Source organism: Wolffia australiana, chromosome 15, assembly GCF_029677425.1.
Source record: "Wolffia australiana isolate 7733 chromosome 15, ASM2967742v1".
Taxonomy (NCBI): Eukaryota; Viridiplantae; Streptophyta; class Magnoliopsida; order Alismatales; family Araceae; genus Wolffia; species Wolffia australiana.
This window is the reverse complement of record NC_135849.1, coordinates 4,906,398-4,925,721: the sequence shown is the minus strand read 5'-3', so window position 1 is coordinate 4,925,721 and position 19,324 is coordinate 4,906,398. Positions and strand designations below refer to the sequence as shown.

Below are 19,324 nucleotides of genomic sequence, written 5' to 3'. Positions count from 1 at the left end.
TGCGCAAGTGGCGGCTGAAGGCAAGCAATCGGCCAGCAGTAGGAGGTGGGCGAGTGGCCCAGGCTGACAATGGACTCATGGGCGAGCACGCGCGTCGGCCGACGGCAGGGAACGCGGGCGCACAGGTGCAACAGTAGAGGACTCACGTGCGTCGGCCGGGTGGGGGCGTGCGAGGGGCGGCCGAATGCGAGCAAACGGGCAATAATTGGAGATGGGCGAGTGGCTGAGGCTGGCGATGGACTCGCAAGTGAGCAAGTGCGCGGTCGGTGGCCGTCTGAGGAAACGCGGGCGCGTGGGTGCAACCAGCAGAGGGCGCGCGGGCGTCTACCGGCTGTGGGGGTGCAAGTGGCAGCCGTAGGTGAGCAAGCGGGCAGCAGATGGGCGATTGGTGGGCGTGCGAGTGCGAGGATAGCGGTCGTCGGTAGGCACGAGGCACCTCGGCGGCAGCAGTGATACTCGCGACGCGAAGTCCGGCGTGGGCACGCAGGCGACGTCTGAGCGCGGGCAAGCGGGCAGAGGCTGGGCGGATCTTCGGGCGTGCGGACGGCCAATCGGTGGCATGTGTTGGGCACGAGGGTGCGCGAGCAGCAAATGATGAAGGGTGGTCGCACGATCCGACGGCCGGTGACATTTGCGTGGAGCGCGGGTATTGGCTGGCGAAATTTTGCGGATGGCAGAGGTCGACGGGGGGGAGATGGGAAGAAGGAAGGTCCCTTTTCTCCTCCTTCTACTTCCTCTTTGCCTCCTTCCTGTCCTTCTTCCTCCGATTCTTCTCCTTTCCTCTCTCCTCATGGTGAGACCTGGACGATAACTGACAACTACAATTCCAGATCTAAACCAGAACGTGGGGGGCATCATGGCCTTATATAGGCCATGATGGGCCCTTTACGAAGGGTCCAACAAGGGGAGCCCAATAAGGAACCCCCTTTTTAGAACACAACTAACGACATAGATATGAAATGACGTGAAAGACAAAAATGACGACGAAAACTGATACGGACGAAGACGAAAACATAACGATGCGCCGGCAGACATGCCCTACCTGGGGTATTTAAACCCGAGCATTTTCACGGATGCTTTGGCGTGCCGGTCGGGCTGGACTGAGACCGATGGCGATGCTGATGACAGCAATGACGGCTCCGCTGATGGTTCGCTGGCATCTTCTTGATGCTCTCCATCATATATTTAATGTCGAAATGACCATTTGAGTGTGACCCTCTAAGCCCATGTATCAGTCTAGTTAATGACACGAGTGGCTCAATAATCTTTATTGGCCTTCCAACTCAATTAATTATTTCATCATATAGATTAATTAACATTTGATCGATTTAACCCAATTGATAGGTTGAGTCTCCAACATGAGGGGCGCAAAGCTACACCTTGTGCTCTAAAAATACAAAGGAGTTTGTATCAAAGCACTCATGGAACATGTTCATCATCGGTTACCGTGTATGTCTTATCCCTCACTCACCTGATGCTTTGAGGATGACTTAGGGTATAATCAACTGTCAAACCTAGTTGGTCATCCAAGTTAGTACTGATGCGTTCAAAAATCATCGGAGAACTCTTCTCTGATATTTCACTGCCTTGACTAAGGACTTCATCGCATCGTCTTCCTTGAGCTGTCACCTTTTATACTAAGGGTGCACGATCCCAGCTTGACCACTCAATCGTCTTCGTGAACTTCTTGATACACCCGAACAAAGACTATTTAGAATCCCATGGTTAGGAACACGTACGACATAGTCAAAGTACAACTGATAACATGCATGTTCAGTGCTTTATGATCATATTTTACATGTATATTTGCATTAAATCACTCATATTTATAGAACGATTAGCACCCTTTGATTCGTCGAACAGCGATAAATCATAGGGATAGTGATGATTGGTGACAGCCAATCATTAGCAAAGCTAATGATTGGCGTCGGCCAATCATTAGCCAGGCAATCATTGCTTCACAATTTGCAAAGCGATGATTGCATTTATGACTAACACGCCGATGTTCATTTTTTCTCTGTGCAGGATGATGTGGACAAGTTAAAAAGAAACGCCCTTTTGTTAGTAATAAATGCTACGTGGATTGAGGCACAAAAGACAAAAAATCATTTTTTAGCTTTCTCTCTTTTGATTCTGACGGAGGCGATGTGGGCTCGTTACAGGGCGCCACTTGTAAATGTGGCTCGCGCATGTACACGTGGTGCACTCGCATCCTTTGTTAAAGAGATAAAAAAATAAAAAATACACAGAGAAAGAGGCAACGTGGTGCGCACTGGCATGCCGCCACGTCAGCCTTGAGAAAGAGTTTTTTAATTATTTTTTCTTTTTTCCTTTTTACAGGTACACATGGAGTCCAAACATTACGCGTGCTGAAGACAAAATGGCGCTGAATCTCAAGAGATTGGACTATTTAATGGAAATGGAAAACGAGGACAACGATGAGGAGAGAGAAGGAAATCGACGACTAAGAGTGCTTCAGCTTCAAATGGACATAACTTTTGATCTACAACTCCAATTTAGCCGAACTTTTCAGCACTACTTTGTCTTCCCCTCCTCTTTCCATCCTTCCTCTGATCTATAAATAGAGGCCTAGATCATTGTGAAATTTATCTTGAACTTGCTTGCGATTATCTTTGCTTTGAATAAGTTTAGATGTTACTTAATAGGTAGTTTAGTTACTATTTTTTCTGATCACGCTGCCCTTAAATTTTTGTTGAGTAAAAAGGAAACAAAACCTAGATTAATGAGGTGGATCATGCTTATGCAGGAATTTGATGTAGAAATAAAGGATAGGAGAGGTGTTGATAATGGTGCTGCTGATCACTTATCTCGCCTATCCATTCCTTCACCTAATGCTATTATTGAGGAATTTCCTGATGAGCATACCCTGGTAGTAGAGGGCCAAAAATTACCGTGGTATGCACACATAGTGAACTATTTGGTGACTGGTAAAATTCCTGATGACTGGACTTACGAGGATAGAAAGAAATTTTATAAAGACATCCGGTATTATTATTGGAACGAGCCTGAACTATTTAGGTTAGGTATTGACCAAATCTATAGAAGATGCATACCAGAAGAAGAACAGTGGAGTGTTTTAGAAGCATGCCATTCATCACTTTGTGGTGGACATTATTCTTCCAAAATAACTGCATTTAAAGTTTTACAATGCGGATTTTATTGGCCACAACTGCATAGAGATGCTTATGAATATTGTAGAAGATGTTTAATATGCCAAGCTGTAGTCAATATTAAGAGAAAAGATCATATGCCGCTAAAGCCCATTATAGAGGTGGAAATTTTCGATCTATGGGGAATTGACTTCTTAGGACCTTTCCCTGCTTCATATGGTTATAAGTACATATTAGTTGGGGTGGACTAAGTCTCTAGGTAGGTAGAGGCCATCCCTACTAGATCAAATGACCACAAAATAGTTTTAAAATTCGTCTAAGAACATATTTTCTCAAGGTTTGGATGTCCACAAGCCATCATAAGTGATGGAGGAACCCACTTTAATAATCAGCACTTCAAAAGATTATTAAAGAGGTACGGAGTCCAACATAGGCTCACTACCCCTTATCACCCTCAATCCAAGGGGCAAGTGGAGGTATCCAATAGAGAGATTAATAAAATCTTAATGAAGATTGTTAAACCTGATGGGAAAGACTAGGCCACAAAGCTTACAGACGCCCTTTGGGCATACAGAACCGCCTATAAGAGCCCTTTGGAAATGTCACCTTATAGACTGGTCTACGGTAAGGCCTGCCACCTACCCCTAGAAGTTGAACATAGAGCTCTCTGGGCTATCAGAAAACTTAATCTCTCTCTGGAAGAGGCAGGAAAAGGGAGGCTCCTCGAACTGCATGAATTGGAAGAGATTAAAAATGAAGCCTATGAGAACTCCAGAATATACAAAGCCAAAATGAAGGCATTTCATGATCAATATATTTGTAGAAGAACTTTTACCCCTCCCAAAAAGTTTGGTTGTACAACTCAAGGCTAAAACTGTTTCCTAGAAAACTTAGATCTAGATGGGACAGTCCATTCACTGTAATTAAATGTTTTGATAGTGGTAGATTATTATTAAAAAATGTCGAGACAGGTGCCGAATTTAAAGTGAATGGACAGAGAGTGAAGCCATATCTAGAACACGAGAAAGCACCTCTGAATGAGGAGCTAGATCTGGAGACCTGATCCATCTCATTCTTAAGGCATTTAGGCAGTAGGATCTGTTTTTCTGATTTTAGTTTTTGTTTCTTTTATTGTGGGGGCTTGCTTTGTTTTTTTGTGAAATGCAGGTTAAGATCCAAGAACAAACCAAAATTTGGTAACATGAAATGAAGGTACTCCGGAGTTTTGATGGTCGCCTAGGTGACTGAAAATCGTGCCTCACCCTCATCGTCAGTACACAATTATCATTCAAAATATGTGCCTCCAAAATTATCGGCCCCCCACTGTTTGGCATTCTCTCCCTTAACTTTGATATTATCTTTCCACATTAAGCATTGTGGACCATGCATGTGATAGTAGGGGGGGAATCATTTCATGATAACATATTGATTAATTTTGTGGAAAATTTCTTGCACTAATGAATACTCTTCAGCATATTATTCTGAATTCTAGCCTTCATGCATCATTATTTACATGGTTCATCCATATCATTCATTTAATTACACAACTTATCATACCTTGGGATACCTTTCACTATTTCCCTTTGCCATTATTCTGGACGTGAAGGGTCTATGTGAGTTTGGACCATATAAATCTCCAAAAGCCCACAGGTAGCCTTTAGGAGTGAATACCCAAAACCCTCTTAGAGCCATAACCCTAAACTTTTATTCATTTCAGATGGGAGATGGGTACTTCTTTCTCAATTCCCCAGCCGCTCTCTCGCACCCTTAGGACTCTCTAAAGTAACCCTGAGGTATATAGCGGTAAGCCCCGGTGAGTTGCAAAAGGGAGCTTACTCTCTTGGTAGAAAGAGCCATCTCTCCAAGTACATGTACCTTATGCTATCACATGATCTTTAATTACTTAACTAACCATTATTACCCACACCATACAACCACCCATCCATATCCTACACCATTTCACTTCTACATCGCTTAACCTCTAGGTACCTTTATCCTAAGTTACAGAGGACATTCATCTTTCAAGTCCGTCTATCTCTCTAATTTCAAAAAAAAATGGTATCACAATGATACTCTCTTCTTCTCTTCTTTTAACCCTATTTCCAACCTTCAATCTACATCTTCTCAACCTTATTCTCTGTCTGATCCTCCTTATCGACCATTATTTTCTCTCAAAGAGAAGCATTGGAACTCAATATGTTAGTGTATATGGTTGAAGGCACATCTTTCTCTGCATTAGAGAAGGCGACTCTAGGTCATTGAGCATTGACGATCATGACAATTACAAGTGCTCGATCTCCTCATTTGCTTTTGAAGACTTCAGGGATGTCCACTACTCTCTGTCTTAGTCCATACCCTCTCTTTCCACATGTATATACGCCCTCTTGAAAAAAAAAGAAAAGAAAAGAAAAGAAAAAAGGAAATTACAAAAAAAAAAAAGGAAAAAGTATGTATTATAAAAAAAAATAAAAATCTGGGGTTATGATCCTTGTGTCTCATCTTCTTCATTTCCCTTCTCATTTCTCTCGGCGCACAACCTTTTAGATTCAAAGCATACATTGGACGATAAGTTGAGTCATTGAGTCGTGGGAAAAACTCTCTCTCACACATTGGACGATAAGTTGGGAGGATCATCTTTTCCCTTTCTACCTTCCCCATTTCTTTTAAAATCTCGGGAGTTGTCTATCCAAAGTAGCTTTACCACCATATCAATCAGCCACATCCTCTTGTCTTTCTCACTACTGCCATTTCTCCACTATACCCATAGCAATTTCACCCACCTAATCTCTATTGCTTCACCATGCACGGGTACTCAACAGGAGGAGGAGAATGGCACCCTACTATTTCAGATAAAAGGAAGCTTATTGAGAGAGATTAAGCATGAACAATGATCAAGGCATGAGTATCTCAAGGCCAAACAGAGGTACTGAACGATGGTGATTGCGGTTGGAGAGGAGAGAGGAAGTACATTGTCATGGTGGGGTTGGAAGACTTGTTGAGGAGTGAATACTCTAATGGTTAAGGGGGCTATCATTAAAGGTTGGTATGTGAGACCGAGGATGAGTTTCTTGGCCTTAGAACTCTAAGTCCCATCTCCCGAAGATGCATGGTGTAAAAATGAAAGGCTATCAAAGGGTATGGTAAGGACTTCATGTATGCCATTGCTAGGGACTAGCAATGATTCAAGCGTGGGGGTATGATAACACACAAATTCAGTTGTAAAATGATATAAATGTGTGTTATCTGGGGGTATTAAAGTGATTTAAATGCATATTCTCATATGAAATTATCATTTATCTGCATTAGAACCACTTATTGAGCACTAAATCAAAATGAAGTTAATTTGGTGATTATATGATTTTTCTGATTTTCTTTGGGTATTCTTCCAGGACATTTTGATATCAGAATATATTTATACATTTGACAAAAGGCTTATTTGAGTCAAAAAAATTTAGATGATGGGTTTCAGCAGGAGATTGGAGGAATTTGGAGGGAAAAATTTGGAGAAAGAAGAGCCAAAACGAGCACAGAACACGAGGAGGCGGAGGAGAGAGAAAATAGTAAAGTGGGGAGATAGCCCACTTCGAACCCTCATATCTCGCAACTCCACCGTTGGATCATGCTCAAATTTTGATCGTGGGTTTTTCACTTTATATACTTTCAATCCAACGGTGGAAATTTCCAGAAAATTGCTAAAACTCTTGTAATGAAGGGACGACCAAGGGAAAATGGGAAAGGACTTTACCCTTTCACCCAAGGTACTTAAACCCTTTTTTTTGTTTTCTCTCCCAATTCTGGAGTCTTCCATCCACAGCTGAGCAGACAGAGGAGTAAGTTCTTGGATTAAACAAGGTTCTGAGTTTATTTCATTGCATTTTCTGGTCTTGATTTCTAGATTGTATTCTTCTAAATCGCCTTGGCTTGGGCAAAATGTTCTGGCCCTTTCTAGGAATCAAACCTGATTTTGATTGAGATGAATATTAAGCCCTGAAAACAAAAATGAACTAAAAATTAGATAGATTTCATTTCCTTCTAGTTTAAAAATTAGACACCTCCTAAAAACTCTTGAGAAAATTGAATCAGCTCCTATATAGATTATCCTTCCCACTTACATTATCTTAGTCCCTATTCTATTTCTGACTTCTTGATCTTGATTTCAAGATCAAGAAGCCTAAATAGATTTATCATAAATACAATCCTAATTTCTTTTTACCCATCCTGAGGTTCTTGATCTTCTTGTCAAGATCAAGAAATCCTACTATCTCCTATTATCTCCTATATATTCCTATCCCAACTTTAGCTCAAAATCCACTAATCAGATTGAACATCTCATTACCTACTAAGCCTCTCTTGGATGATCCCCGATATTCACACTATACATATAAGTATTGGGTAAATTTATAAATTGAATTGCATAATCTGAATTTCACAATGAAAGTAATTAAGGTATCTTAATCACTCAAAATTCAGTTTATCAGATGTCGAATAGTACGATGGAGAGGATAGAGAGACAAGGTAAGAAAGTATAAATGAGTAAAATGTGAGTGAAAATACAATGAGACACGCTAGTTATACGAATTATGATGTCTGGAAAGAAACAACGTAAGGCGAAGACATTTACCTTTGATCCTTACGTTCCGCCAGGATCACGGCGATTTACGAGTTTTGGTAAGCTCCCCCTCTTGTCCAATGTTTCTCCCCACACACCAAGAACACATTTGATGGATCTCAAACCTCACTGTCTTTCAATCAGCCTACACAAGTAGGAAGCAAGTTCAAGATAAATTTCACAATGATCTAGGCCTCTATTTATAGATCAGAGGAAGGATGGAAAGAGGAGGGGAAGACAAAGTAGTGCTGAAAAGTTCGGCTAAATTGGAGTTGTAGATCAAAAGTTATGTCCATTTGAAGCTGAAGCACTCTTAGTCGTCGATTTCCTTCTCTCTCCTCATCGTTGTCCTCGTTTTCCATTTCCATTAAATAGTCCAATCTCTTGAGATTCAGCGCCATTTTGTCTTCAGCACGCGTAATGTTTGGACTCCATGTGTACCTGTAAAAAGGAAAAAAGAAAAAATAATTAAAAAACTCTTTCTCAAGGCTGACGTGGCGGCATGCCAGTGCGCACCACGTTGCCTCTTTCTCTGTGTATTTTTTATTTTTTTATCTCTTTAACAAAGGATGCGAGTGCACCACGTGTACATGCGCGAGCCACATTTACAAGTGGCGCCCTGTAACGAGCCCACATCGCCTCCGTCAGAATCAAAAGAGAGAAAGCTAAAAAATGATTTTTTGTCTTTTGTGCCTCAATCCACGTAGCATTTATTACTAACAAAAGGGCGTTTCTTTTTAACTTGTCCACATCATCCTGCACAGAGAAAAAATGAACATCGGCGTGTTAGTCATAAATGCAATCATCGCTTTGCAAATTGTGAAGCAATGATTGCCTGGCTAATGATTGGCCGACGCCAATCATTAGCTTTGCTAATGATTGGCTGTCACCAATCATCACTATCCCTATGATTTATCGCTGTTCGACGAATCAAAGGGTGCTAATCGTTCTATAAATATGAGTGATTTAATGCAAATATACATGTAAAATATGATCATAAAGCACTGAACATGCATGTTATCAGTTGTACTTTGACTATGTCGTACGTGTTCCTAACCATGGGATTCTAAATAGTCTTTGTTCGGGTGTATCAAGAAGTTCACGAAGACGATTGAGTGGTCAAGCTGGGATCGTGCACCCTTAGTATAAAAGGTGACAGCTCAAGGAAGACGATGCGATGAAGTCCTTAGTCAAGGCAGTGAAATATCAGAGAAGAGTTCTCCGATGATTTTTGAACGCATCAGTACTAACTTGGATGACCAACTAGGTTTGACAGTTGATTATACCCTAAGTCATCCTCAAAGCATCAGGTGAGTGAGGGATAAGACATACACGGTAACCGATGATGAACATGTTCCATGAGTGCTTTGATACAAACTCCTTTGTATTTTTTAGAGCACAAGGTGTAGCTTTGCGCCCCTCATGTTGGAGACTCAACCTATCAATTGGGTTAAATCGATCAAATGTTAATTAATCTATATGATGAAATAATTAATTGAGTTGGAAGGCCAATAAAGATTATTGAGCCACTCGTGTCATTAACTAGACTGATACATGGGCTTAGAGGGTCACACTCAAATGGTCATTTCGACATTAAATATATGATGGAGAGCATCAAGAAGATGCCAGCGAACCATCAGCGGAGCCGTCATTGCTGTCATCAGCATCGCCATCGGTCTCAGTCCAGCCCGACCGGCACGCCAAAGCATCCGTGAAAATGCTCGGGTTTAAATACCCCAGGTAGGGCATGTCTGCCGGCGCATCGTTATGTTTTCGTCTTCGTCCGTATCAGTTTTCGTCGTCATTTTTGTCTTTCACGTCATTTCATATCTATGTCGTTAGTTGTGTTCTAAAAAGGGGGTTCCTTATTGGGCTCCCCTTGTTGGACCCTTCGTAAAGGGCCCATCATGGCCTATATAAGGCCATGATGCCCCCCACGTTCTGGTTTAGATCTGGAATTGTAGTTGTCAGTTATCGTCCAGGTCTCACCATGAGGAGAGAGGAAAGGAGAAGAATCGGAGGAAGAAGGACAGGAAGGAGGCAAAGAGGAAGTAGAAGGAGGAGAAAAGGGACCTTCCTTCTTCCCATCTCCCCCCCGTCGACCTCTGCCATCCGCAAAATTTCGCCAGCCAATACCCGCGCTCCACGCAAATGTCACCGGCCGTCGGATCGTGCGACCACCCTTCATCATTTGCTGCTCGCGCACCCTCGTGCCCAACACATGCCACCGATTGGCCGTCCGCACGCCCGAAGATCCGCCCAGCCTCTGCCCGCTTGCCCGCGCTCAGACGTCGCCTGCGTGCCCACGACGGATTTCGCTATGCGAGTATCACTGGCTGCCGCCGAGGTGCCCTCGTGCCTACCGACGACCGCTATCCTCGCACTCGCACGCCCACCAATCGCCCATCTGCTGCCCGCTTGCTCACCTACGGCTGCCACTTGCACCCCCACAGCCGGTAGACGCCCGCGCGCCCTCTGCTGGTTGCACCCACGCGCCCGCGTTTCCTCAGACGGCCACCGACCGCGCACTTGCTCACTTGCGAGTCCATCGCCAGCCTCAGCCACTCGCCCATCTCCAATTATTGCCCGTTTGCTCGCATTCGGCCGCCCCTCGCACGCCCACAACCGGCCGACGCACGTGAGTCCTCTACTGTTGCACCTGTGCGCCCGCGTTCCCTCTGTCGGTCGCCGACCGCGCGCGTGCTCGCCCATGAGTCCATTGTCAGCCTGGGCCACTCGCCCACCTCCTACTGCTGGCCGATTGCTTGCCTTCAGCCGCCACTTGCGCACCCACGGCCGACCATCGCCCGTGCGTCTTCCACCGGTTGCACCAGTGCGCCCGCCATCGGCCCCTGCCAGTGAATCCCCGAGCCTGACGCACCCGCAAGCCAGCTACCAATCAGAGTCCACACGCCTGCAGCGCCTGTCGCTTGCCGCCACCCGCGCACACACACGTCATCGTGCTACTCCTCGCTACGATCTCTGACAACATCCTCTCGCGCCGCTTCATCGCCGCCTTTGAGTCAACCGTACCTTTCCTCGGCACGTCCCTCACATGTTCAGCTCAAACTGGCATATACATTGTCGAACAAACATCGACGCCGAACGTCATCACCGATAAGGTATGTCGTTCCCCTCGCTCGCCCCATTAAATTACTTTCTACAGTATATTTTCGGCCGCACTCCATCGCGCTCGGGTTAGAATAGGCGAGAGATATTTATCGAGAAAACTACGAAGTTGAGCGTCTCCTAGGCACGGGGCCAAGCCCGGCCGTTACGTGCGAGCCCTACGGACTTGTTCCGTTCGGCGCCGTAATCGCCATTGTCGCTCCGACGTGGGTCAGAAGGTCCCCATTATCATCACCGATTGTCTACTTCGGAGCTTGGAGTTCGGCGAATCATCACGAGTCGGGCCCTGCACATACATTCTCCTAGGTTACATCGCATCGCGTAGTTACATTCACTTAGTGGTTTTACCCATCAGACGACGCCATCGACGACGTCCGACATCAAGACATAGTTAAGGTATCCACTTTTGATGAAAAATATCCACTTAGTTTAAATAAGGGAAGGCCCTGGACGGCGTAATGATGGTGATAGAGACTGAACCGTGCTCGTCAACGAGGAGTAGATTTGACGTGTTGAGGACCACATAAATACTTCTAGAGGCTGCACACGTGAGCAGCTCCATGAGACTTGTTCGATAATGAAAGGAATCACAGATGTGATCTATTCCGAGGTAATTCATTTCAATGTTTTATCAGTGCCGTTACGATTTTGCTAAAGTCTTCCTCTGTGAGTAGTTATGATTTCTTCTTCCATATCAAGGCATGTAGAACCCAACAGGCTTTTGGGGCTGTGTTAAAGGAGGTCAAGCATCACATTACTATGGAAGACTTTGGGGGTCAAGTTTGATAAACATTTCACCATAATATATTTTTTTGGCATGCCAGGATCCATAGGAGCTAGACATTTGAGCAGCCCAACATATCTCACTCGAGGATCCAAGAATTTACAGATTTGATTAGACCTCAAGTGATATCATCATTAGGTTTTGAAAATTGTTTTGATTCCATTAAAAGTCTTTTGTTGCACGACTCACTTATGTTTCATCCAAGTTAAGGCCATAGAACCTGATGTATCCCTTATCTCATTTCGTTGATAGATAAATTGTATCTCACATTGATAGATAAACTTGTTGTAAGCTATAGACAAATTCTATAGCTTACAACAAATAAGACTCAAAGACACTCATTCATGCCCAGCCCCTCCCCTTCCCCGGTTTGGTAAAGCATCAATCACTCAATTACCAATATATTTTAAAATTAATTTAATACATGAGTCTATTAGGCCCAAAAATATCTAATGAATGTCCATATTTATTAGGCTTTGAGCTCCATATCTGAATAGCAAATATATCAAAAATTATTTACTGATATATCTCATATTTAAGCCCATAGAATTCTTTTTCAGATAAAAAATTTGAATTCAATTAATTACTGAATGCGCAATGGTATGCTTGTGCCATAAAGACACGATTCATATTTTTTCAATACATTTTTGAAATAATATCTAAATATGTATAGAAAAATTGGAATATCAAAATAATGCTGAGGAGGCTTTTGTGTTGTCATTTTCTTTGCATAAGATAACTTATAACTTTATTTAAAACATAATATCGGAGATGTCATAGTATTACATTCCATTAAACATTAATAATAAACCTAATGATAATAAAAGCTAAAAATTTCCGATTTTGCTAGTGATACACGAAAATTTCACGAATTTTTTATGAAATGTTTTTAATTAAAAAAAAAATTAAACATGTTTTCTTCTATGGTAGGTAGTCTAAAAATATATGGAAACATGTTTAAGCCTAGTGGACAAAAATAATCTTAAACCACTTTAGATAGCTGATCATATATTTTCATCATGTTGATGTTGGTAGTATTAAATTTTTAGAAACATATTGTTTTATTATGTTTTTAAACATAAATTTGGCATTCGCATATAATATGCAATTATATTTTTTGTAACACAGTCGCTCATGTTCAATTGAGTGCATGCACACCTGTTTGTAGCTTAGGTTTTCCTGGACCTAAATAAGTTGATATTTTCTTTATATCTCGTATTGGTTTCATGATTCAGGGTGAAAATCCATAATATCATATTGCATTATGATGGTATTTAGAATATTTTTTGGGAGAGACCTTGGACAAGTCGTTATCAAAAAATATCCTGTTTAATGGTAACTGAGAAATAAACAGTGGGACATGTGCTTCTGTTTTCAGTTTTTTTTCTTCAGTACTGGATGAATGGTGTGAGTACGTTCCATGTCAGTTAAGTATTGCTTTATTTAAGTTGTTTCTGACTGGTTCCTTATTATGCTATTTCCAAATGGTGGATCTCGAGTGCGTCAACCGATGTGAACTCGTGCTTCGCACACATAGGGCACTTTATCAATCCTAAGAAGAGCATAACGATGATAAGGAACAGGGGTACAGGAGGAAGATGGGAAGACGGGAAGAGATTGTGAGAGTGATAGATGTAGAATGAAAGACCCGATGTGAACTCGTGCTTCGCATACATAGGGCACTTTATCAATCCTAAGAAGAGCATAACGATGATAAGGAACAGGGGTGCAGGAGGAAGATGGGAAGACGGGAAGAGATTGTGAGAGTGATAGATGTAGAATGAAAGAGCTGGGGAGAGTGTGAAACAAGAAGCAAAATAAAAAAAAGAACAAAACACTTGTTTCATTGCTCCATAAACACGTACACAAATCACTCAAAAGAGAAAAACGACTTAAATTTCCTGGCAATGCATGCCCAAGAGTCATTTATTTGTAGCATGATTCCTCACAAACATACACAAGGACCCATCAAATGCTTCCAAATCACCACTTCTTGTAAGGTGGCGGCGGGGAGTTGTAGTAGTAGACGGGTGGCGGCCGTGGTGATGGCGGCGGTGGGGACTTGTACTTGTAAGGAGGCGGAGGAGATGGAGATGGTGGCGGAGGGGACGCGTACTTATACGGCGGTGGTGGCGAAGGGGAAGGAGGAGGTGGGGACTTGTACCTGTAAGGAGGAGGAGGAGAAGGAGATGGTGGTGGGGGGGACTTGTACTTGTACGGGGGGGGGGGAGATGGAGACGGCGGAGGCGGGGACTTGTACTTGTAAGGGGGAGGAGGAGATGGAGACGGCGGAGGGGGGGACTTGTAGTTGTGAGGGGGAGGAGGAGATGGCGATGGCGGGGGGGGGGAGTTGTACGTGTGAGGAGGAGGGGGAGGTGGCGATGGCGGTGGGGGGGGCTTGTACTTGTGGGGCGGAGGAGGGGATGGAGATGGTGGTGGTGGGGACTTGTACTTGTAAGGGGGAGGAGGAGATGGAGAAGGCGGAGGCGGGGACTTGTAGGTTGGCGGGGGAGGAGATGGAGATGGTGGTGGGGGGGACTTGTACTTGTATGGTGGAGGGGGAGATGGAGGAGGCGGAGGCGGGGACTTGTAGGTTGGCGGGGGAGGAGATGGAGATGGTGGTGGGGGGGACTTGTACTTGTATGGTGGAGGGGGAGATGGAGGAGGAGGAGGCGGAGACTTATACTTATACGGTGGGGGAGGCGACGTGTAACTGTAAGGCTTGTCGTTAGCAGAAACAGCAGAAACGGAAAGGCAGAGGGTCGCTAAGACAAAGAGGAGGCGGTGCAACTGCACTGCCATGGCTGGGCTAGACATGCTCGGACCTCTGCTTGCGAGCTCCTTGTTCAGAGCTCGTTGCTCTTATTGGGGCTCTGCCCTCCCCTCTTTATAGGCAAAGCCATGAGAAGTAGGAGAGAAATAACCTCCCCTAAGGCCCTCTATTTCAACGTTGCCATCTGGCCTAGCCAAATTTGGCCTCTCTTGCCGTCTGAAAGCGTTTGCCACTGCAGAGGTGTTAGGTTTTGAGTGGGACAGGAGCTAGGCGGTGATTCTTTTCATTTTTCCTTGGACTTGATAGCTTGAGACTGTACAATACAATAGAGCCCTCGGAGCTCTGTTGGCATGAAGAAGAATTCCTGTCATTTAGTAATAAACAGTTTTCTACCCGAGTTTGAGCCATATCATTTAAGTTTTCCCGTAGCAGGTTGTGTCTGTATAAAACATGATTTCAGTTTGCGAATATTGCAAGTGGAATACAGGGAGGATGGATGTGACTGGGAGTGTTACTTTCATGACTTGTGTTAACTTTCTAAGCTTTGAAAAAAGATAAGGAAAATGGATCATTTGGGTGTTAAATAATTCAGATTTTCACCTTGGCTCTAACACGTTCCTCGGTTGGTTAGAGATGTGTCAGCCTGATCTTCCTTCGTCGATTTCAGCCTGTGAAGCAGAGTAGACTGAGCAACTTCCTTACTCTCTTTGATTCGCTAATTGCAAAGATTGCACGCGTCGGGCTAAAATAACGAAACACATATTAGAAACAGAACATAACGTCCAATTTCGTTTTTAAAACGTTCATACAGAACCAAATTTAGTCCGGATAAGAACCCTTTTAATCTACGATCTAATAAAAAGGAATGGGTCTTGTGTCGTTGTCGGCGCGGGTAACATCAAACGAAAACTTGGGAACCGTTTAGATGGAACGCGTAGGAGAGCTTGCAACGCAGTCAACAGATTCAGCGTCGCAAAAGGCCTTTTGACTACAATCGTGCGTTTTCACAAACTCCTTCATTCTACGAGAGTATTTGGTCCAGCTATATAGCAAGCATACACAATTTGACTTTGTGAATTCTGGGTGGAGGCTGACGCAGAAGTTGGTCGACAGCTCATCTACCTCTTCTGAATTTTTAACAGGATAGTTAATGGACTGCTGACAAAATGCCATGATCCTAACCAGAACTAAATTCGTGCTTTCACACTTCTCTTTCTATCTACTTGTAGCCGTATCTTCTGATTCATTTTCTTTGGGAAGGGCTTACAGTTTTTTTTTTTAATTATAACGTTATATAATGTTTAAAACGTAGTTTTCGTTCTCGTTCTTCAATTGTCTAAAGTTATTATGAGTTGTTTATATAGTGTTGGTAGTCTTTCATCCGTCTAATGCATTTAACTACTGGTTCACTTGTTGTTTATATTTCTTAAATACCGGTCACATTTCTCTTGTTCATAAATCTGCACGCAAGAGAAAAAACCGTCCTTTCGTTCCCGTTAGCCAATGCTGTTTCGGGTCCATCATCTTCTGATATGACCACCGCTTTCTCTATGACTTCTCAAATATTGCCGGAGAAGTTATCCAAGAGTTGTTGTCTCAAGAAGACAGTGGAGCACAGACTCACAATGGGCATCAATAAGCAGAACATCTGGATGGGCGCACAGAGATTTCGTTAAAACATAAGTTGAAACACACCACGTTTCCATAAGATGCCTTTTTCTTGGAATTTTGTTCGCGCTTCTAAGTAAAATAAAGTATAGCTATATTTTTTAGTATCACCCGATTGCTGTACGCCTCGCCTATGTATAGAAATATTAATAAATAGCAAGCGGAATGGGATGAATTTATATAGTATCTATTCGAAAAGGGTTAATAATGCAGCAGAAAATATGTATGGTAGAATATTATCAATCCTAAGTTTGGGAAATGTAACATAACATGGACCTTTATCTCTATTCCTCCATCGCTAAATCAAAAAAATCTATTTTCTGTGGTTGCTCATTCCGTCGTCTACCCGCGGTGGAAACATTTTTATCTATCAATGTCACATACTATCCAGATATCCTTGATGAGAATGAGGGCTCGTAGGAAATTTAAAAGATCGTAGTCTGTTATAAAAACGATCAGAAAATTATTAATGTTGATGAACATGGGCTTTGATTTATGAAACGGAAATCCGAAAAGACCGATCTTAAAAATAATATCATAGATCAGGAATCCCGGAGCATTATATAGGATAATGACGATATAAATTATTTATTGGAGATAGACGAAACCCCGTATAACTTACCAGAGCTGAAATATGTAATTTGTAAGTTACATTGATAATTATTATATTTGAATAATATTTCAATGTGGTCATTTAAGCTATAACTGATATACATGCCGAAACTTTTAACATTCAAGAATAAACTATGTCTTCTAAGTCATAAATCTCTGAATGGAAACAACCAAATATGAAAATACAATTACTCAAGCAACCTTGGATTATATTTTTATTCAACTATAAAAATTGATCGTGTCTTATAAACGATTTCAGATTAACTTCGAAGAGGCTTGGTTGGGGATACAAATTCAACGCCTTTAGGATGGAAAGAACCAACTTCAATGATATTTTTTGGCGTTTACAGTGACTTTGGCGATTAACAATTCGATAAATATCTTTAATTGACATTCCAGAGTCAGAAAGTTGAAAGTCCATGGATGATATCACTAAAGAAATTTGTTCATCGAGTACACTCTCAAATAATCATTCAAACTACCTTGATTTATGTATAAAGTTTTTCTATGACTGTGTGTAAAGTTAATATATTTTTAGTTTTGTTAAATATGTTTCGTTGAGGTAGATGTTAATAAATCTATGGATTAATATTTTTTGGAGAAAACTGAATCCTCTAAAGTCTATCATTATATATTTTATATCTTTAAACCTACTATTATCAAAATTTGAATTTATTACATAATAATTAATAGGGTAAGTCTACAGGGTGGCTAGGATTTCCTTGAAATATTATAACAATGAAAGAATAGTCAAATTTATTAGTAATATTATAAATATTATAAAAACAGAATGGGGGAATTCATAATAATAGCTCAAAGACTTTATCGTAATAATACAAGGAAATGCGTGACGTCAAAATAATAGGACGAATATTTGTTTAAAAACTATATTTAATTTCATTTAATTGATATATTATAAAACTAAAATTAATATCATTATATTATGTTTAATCTAATCAAGAAATTTTAAATTTTAGAAGTGTGAGTAACTCTATGGGTAATAGTGTGAGTAATTATGCTAGATTATGATTTATTTGGAATAGTAACTATGTTAAGGATAAGATAAAAATTAGTTATAGATATTACTTAGGGAAAAGATATGATTGATAATGAAATATATCCCAACTTATTTGGAATAAAAATAATATAATAATATTTCATAGTATTTATGTCTACTGATAAAGTCAGAGTTAAAATAATAAAGCCACAAATTGTTATTGTATATATGTAATTACTACGTAAAAATGAGTGGATATGATTTGAGACTACTTGAATGATGTAGTAAAGTATGATATCGAATTTTGAGAGATTAATTTGACAGTAATTTAGCACTTCATTGAAAACAGTGGAACAAGGGAGAGAAAATAATCTTTATAATGAAAATTTTCTTTTTCAATGTTTCTTATGAGTATAATAACTATATCATTGATATAATATTAATTGCCAATGATTTTATGTCTTTAATATCAGAAATATTTTACGAAAAATTATTTAGGAAATACCAGTATAAACATATCCTAACGATTTTATGTCTTTAATAAATATAGGACTATTTGAATATCCCTCTTCTAAAAGGAAGACTGACTTCATGGAAGTAAGAAATATTTTTAATGGGAATAAATTTAAACAAATATTAAGGTATGAATGGACCTAAATATTTTTAATTTCATCAGTGAAATAAATTATGTCATACTTATTCTATTTAATACAGATAATCATTATTCATAGATAACTGTACTTATTAGGTTAAGATATAAAATGGAAAACTATTCAAGAAAGCGAAGCCCAAGATTACTGAAGAAAATTTCCTCAGTTAAAATTGTATCTGCATATGAGGATGTGAAACGGGCTTGCAGTTCAGAAGAATGGGCTGGTGGAGTGGGTCAAGGGATCGTGGAGAGTCTAGTGGAGCAAGATAATAGGTCAGAAAAGGTGGGCGAATAAGGAAGCAGGCCACTGGCCCATGAACAACAAAAAGTCACATGGGCCTCAGGTGTGTCACAAGCTAGTCACCTGGCCGATTAACACAGACTAATACTCAATGATCTGCTTAAGTTTTGGTTGACCATGTGCATTCAGTCTGTGGAAAACCTACTTCAACCAAGGGTGTACTCTTGTACTCTTTGGAAAAATAATCTGCAGATAAAACTATTTAGTGAAAAATGAAGTGATTTTATCAAGGATGAAAGGAAAAATCACTCCCAGAATGAGGTGATCTCCATTCAGAGTTCAATGTAAAAACCCACAAATCTGGCGCATGTAGGATCAATACAGCTGGAAACTGAGTCATATTTTTTATCCTTGATATTGTATCAATTTTGAGGATTAATATAGCTATATGATAAATTAAATGATGATCACGCTTTCATTTCTTCTTTTATGTTGTTTCAAAATTTCCCAATTTTACATGATTAAAATCAATTGGTCTTCCATTTCAATGGGATTTTTTATTTGATTCTATTCTATATTCTTTTATCATTTTCTCCTCTAAAAAAATCATATATATTATTGCCAATTTTTTATTAAATCTCATTGTGGTCAACCTTATTTCATTGGTATAATTTTTCAATGAGATTTTTTTATTTGATTCACTTCTATACTCTTTTCATCATCTTCTC

At 41.0% G+C, this 19,324-nt stretch overlaps 1 protein-coding gene across 1 annotated transcript; it reads right to left on the bottom strand.

The window, feature by feature from the left end:
- Positions 1–13,471: 13,471 nt before the first annotated feature.
- On the bottom strand, positions 13,472–14,530 carry LOC144713034 (uncharacterized). Its single transcript, XM_078587516.1, has one exon. The coding sequence runs from the start codon at positions 14,468–14,470 to the stop codon at positions 13,637–13,639; it is 834 nt and encodes a 277-aa protein (XP_078443642.1). The 5' UTR covers positions 14,471–14,530; the 3' UTR covers positions 13,472–13,636.
- Positions 14,531–19,324: the final 4,794 nt, after the last annotated feature.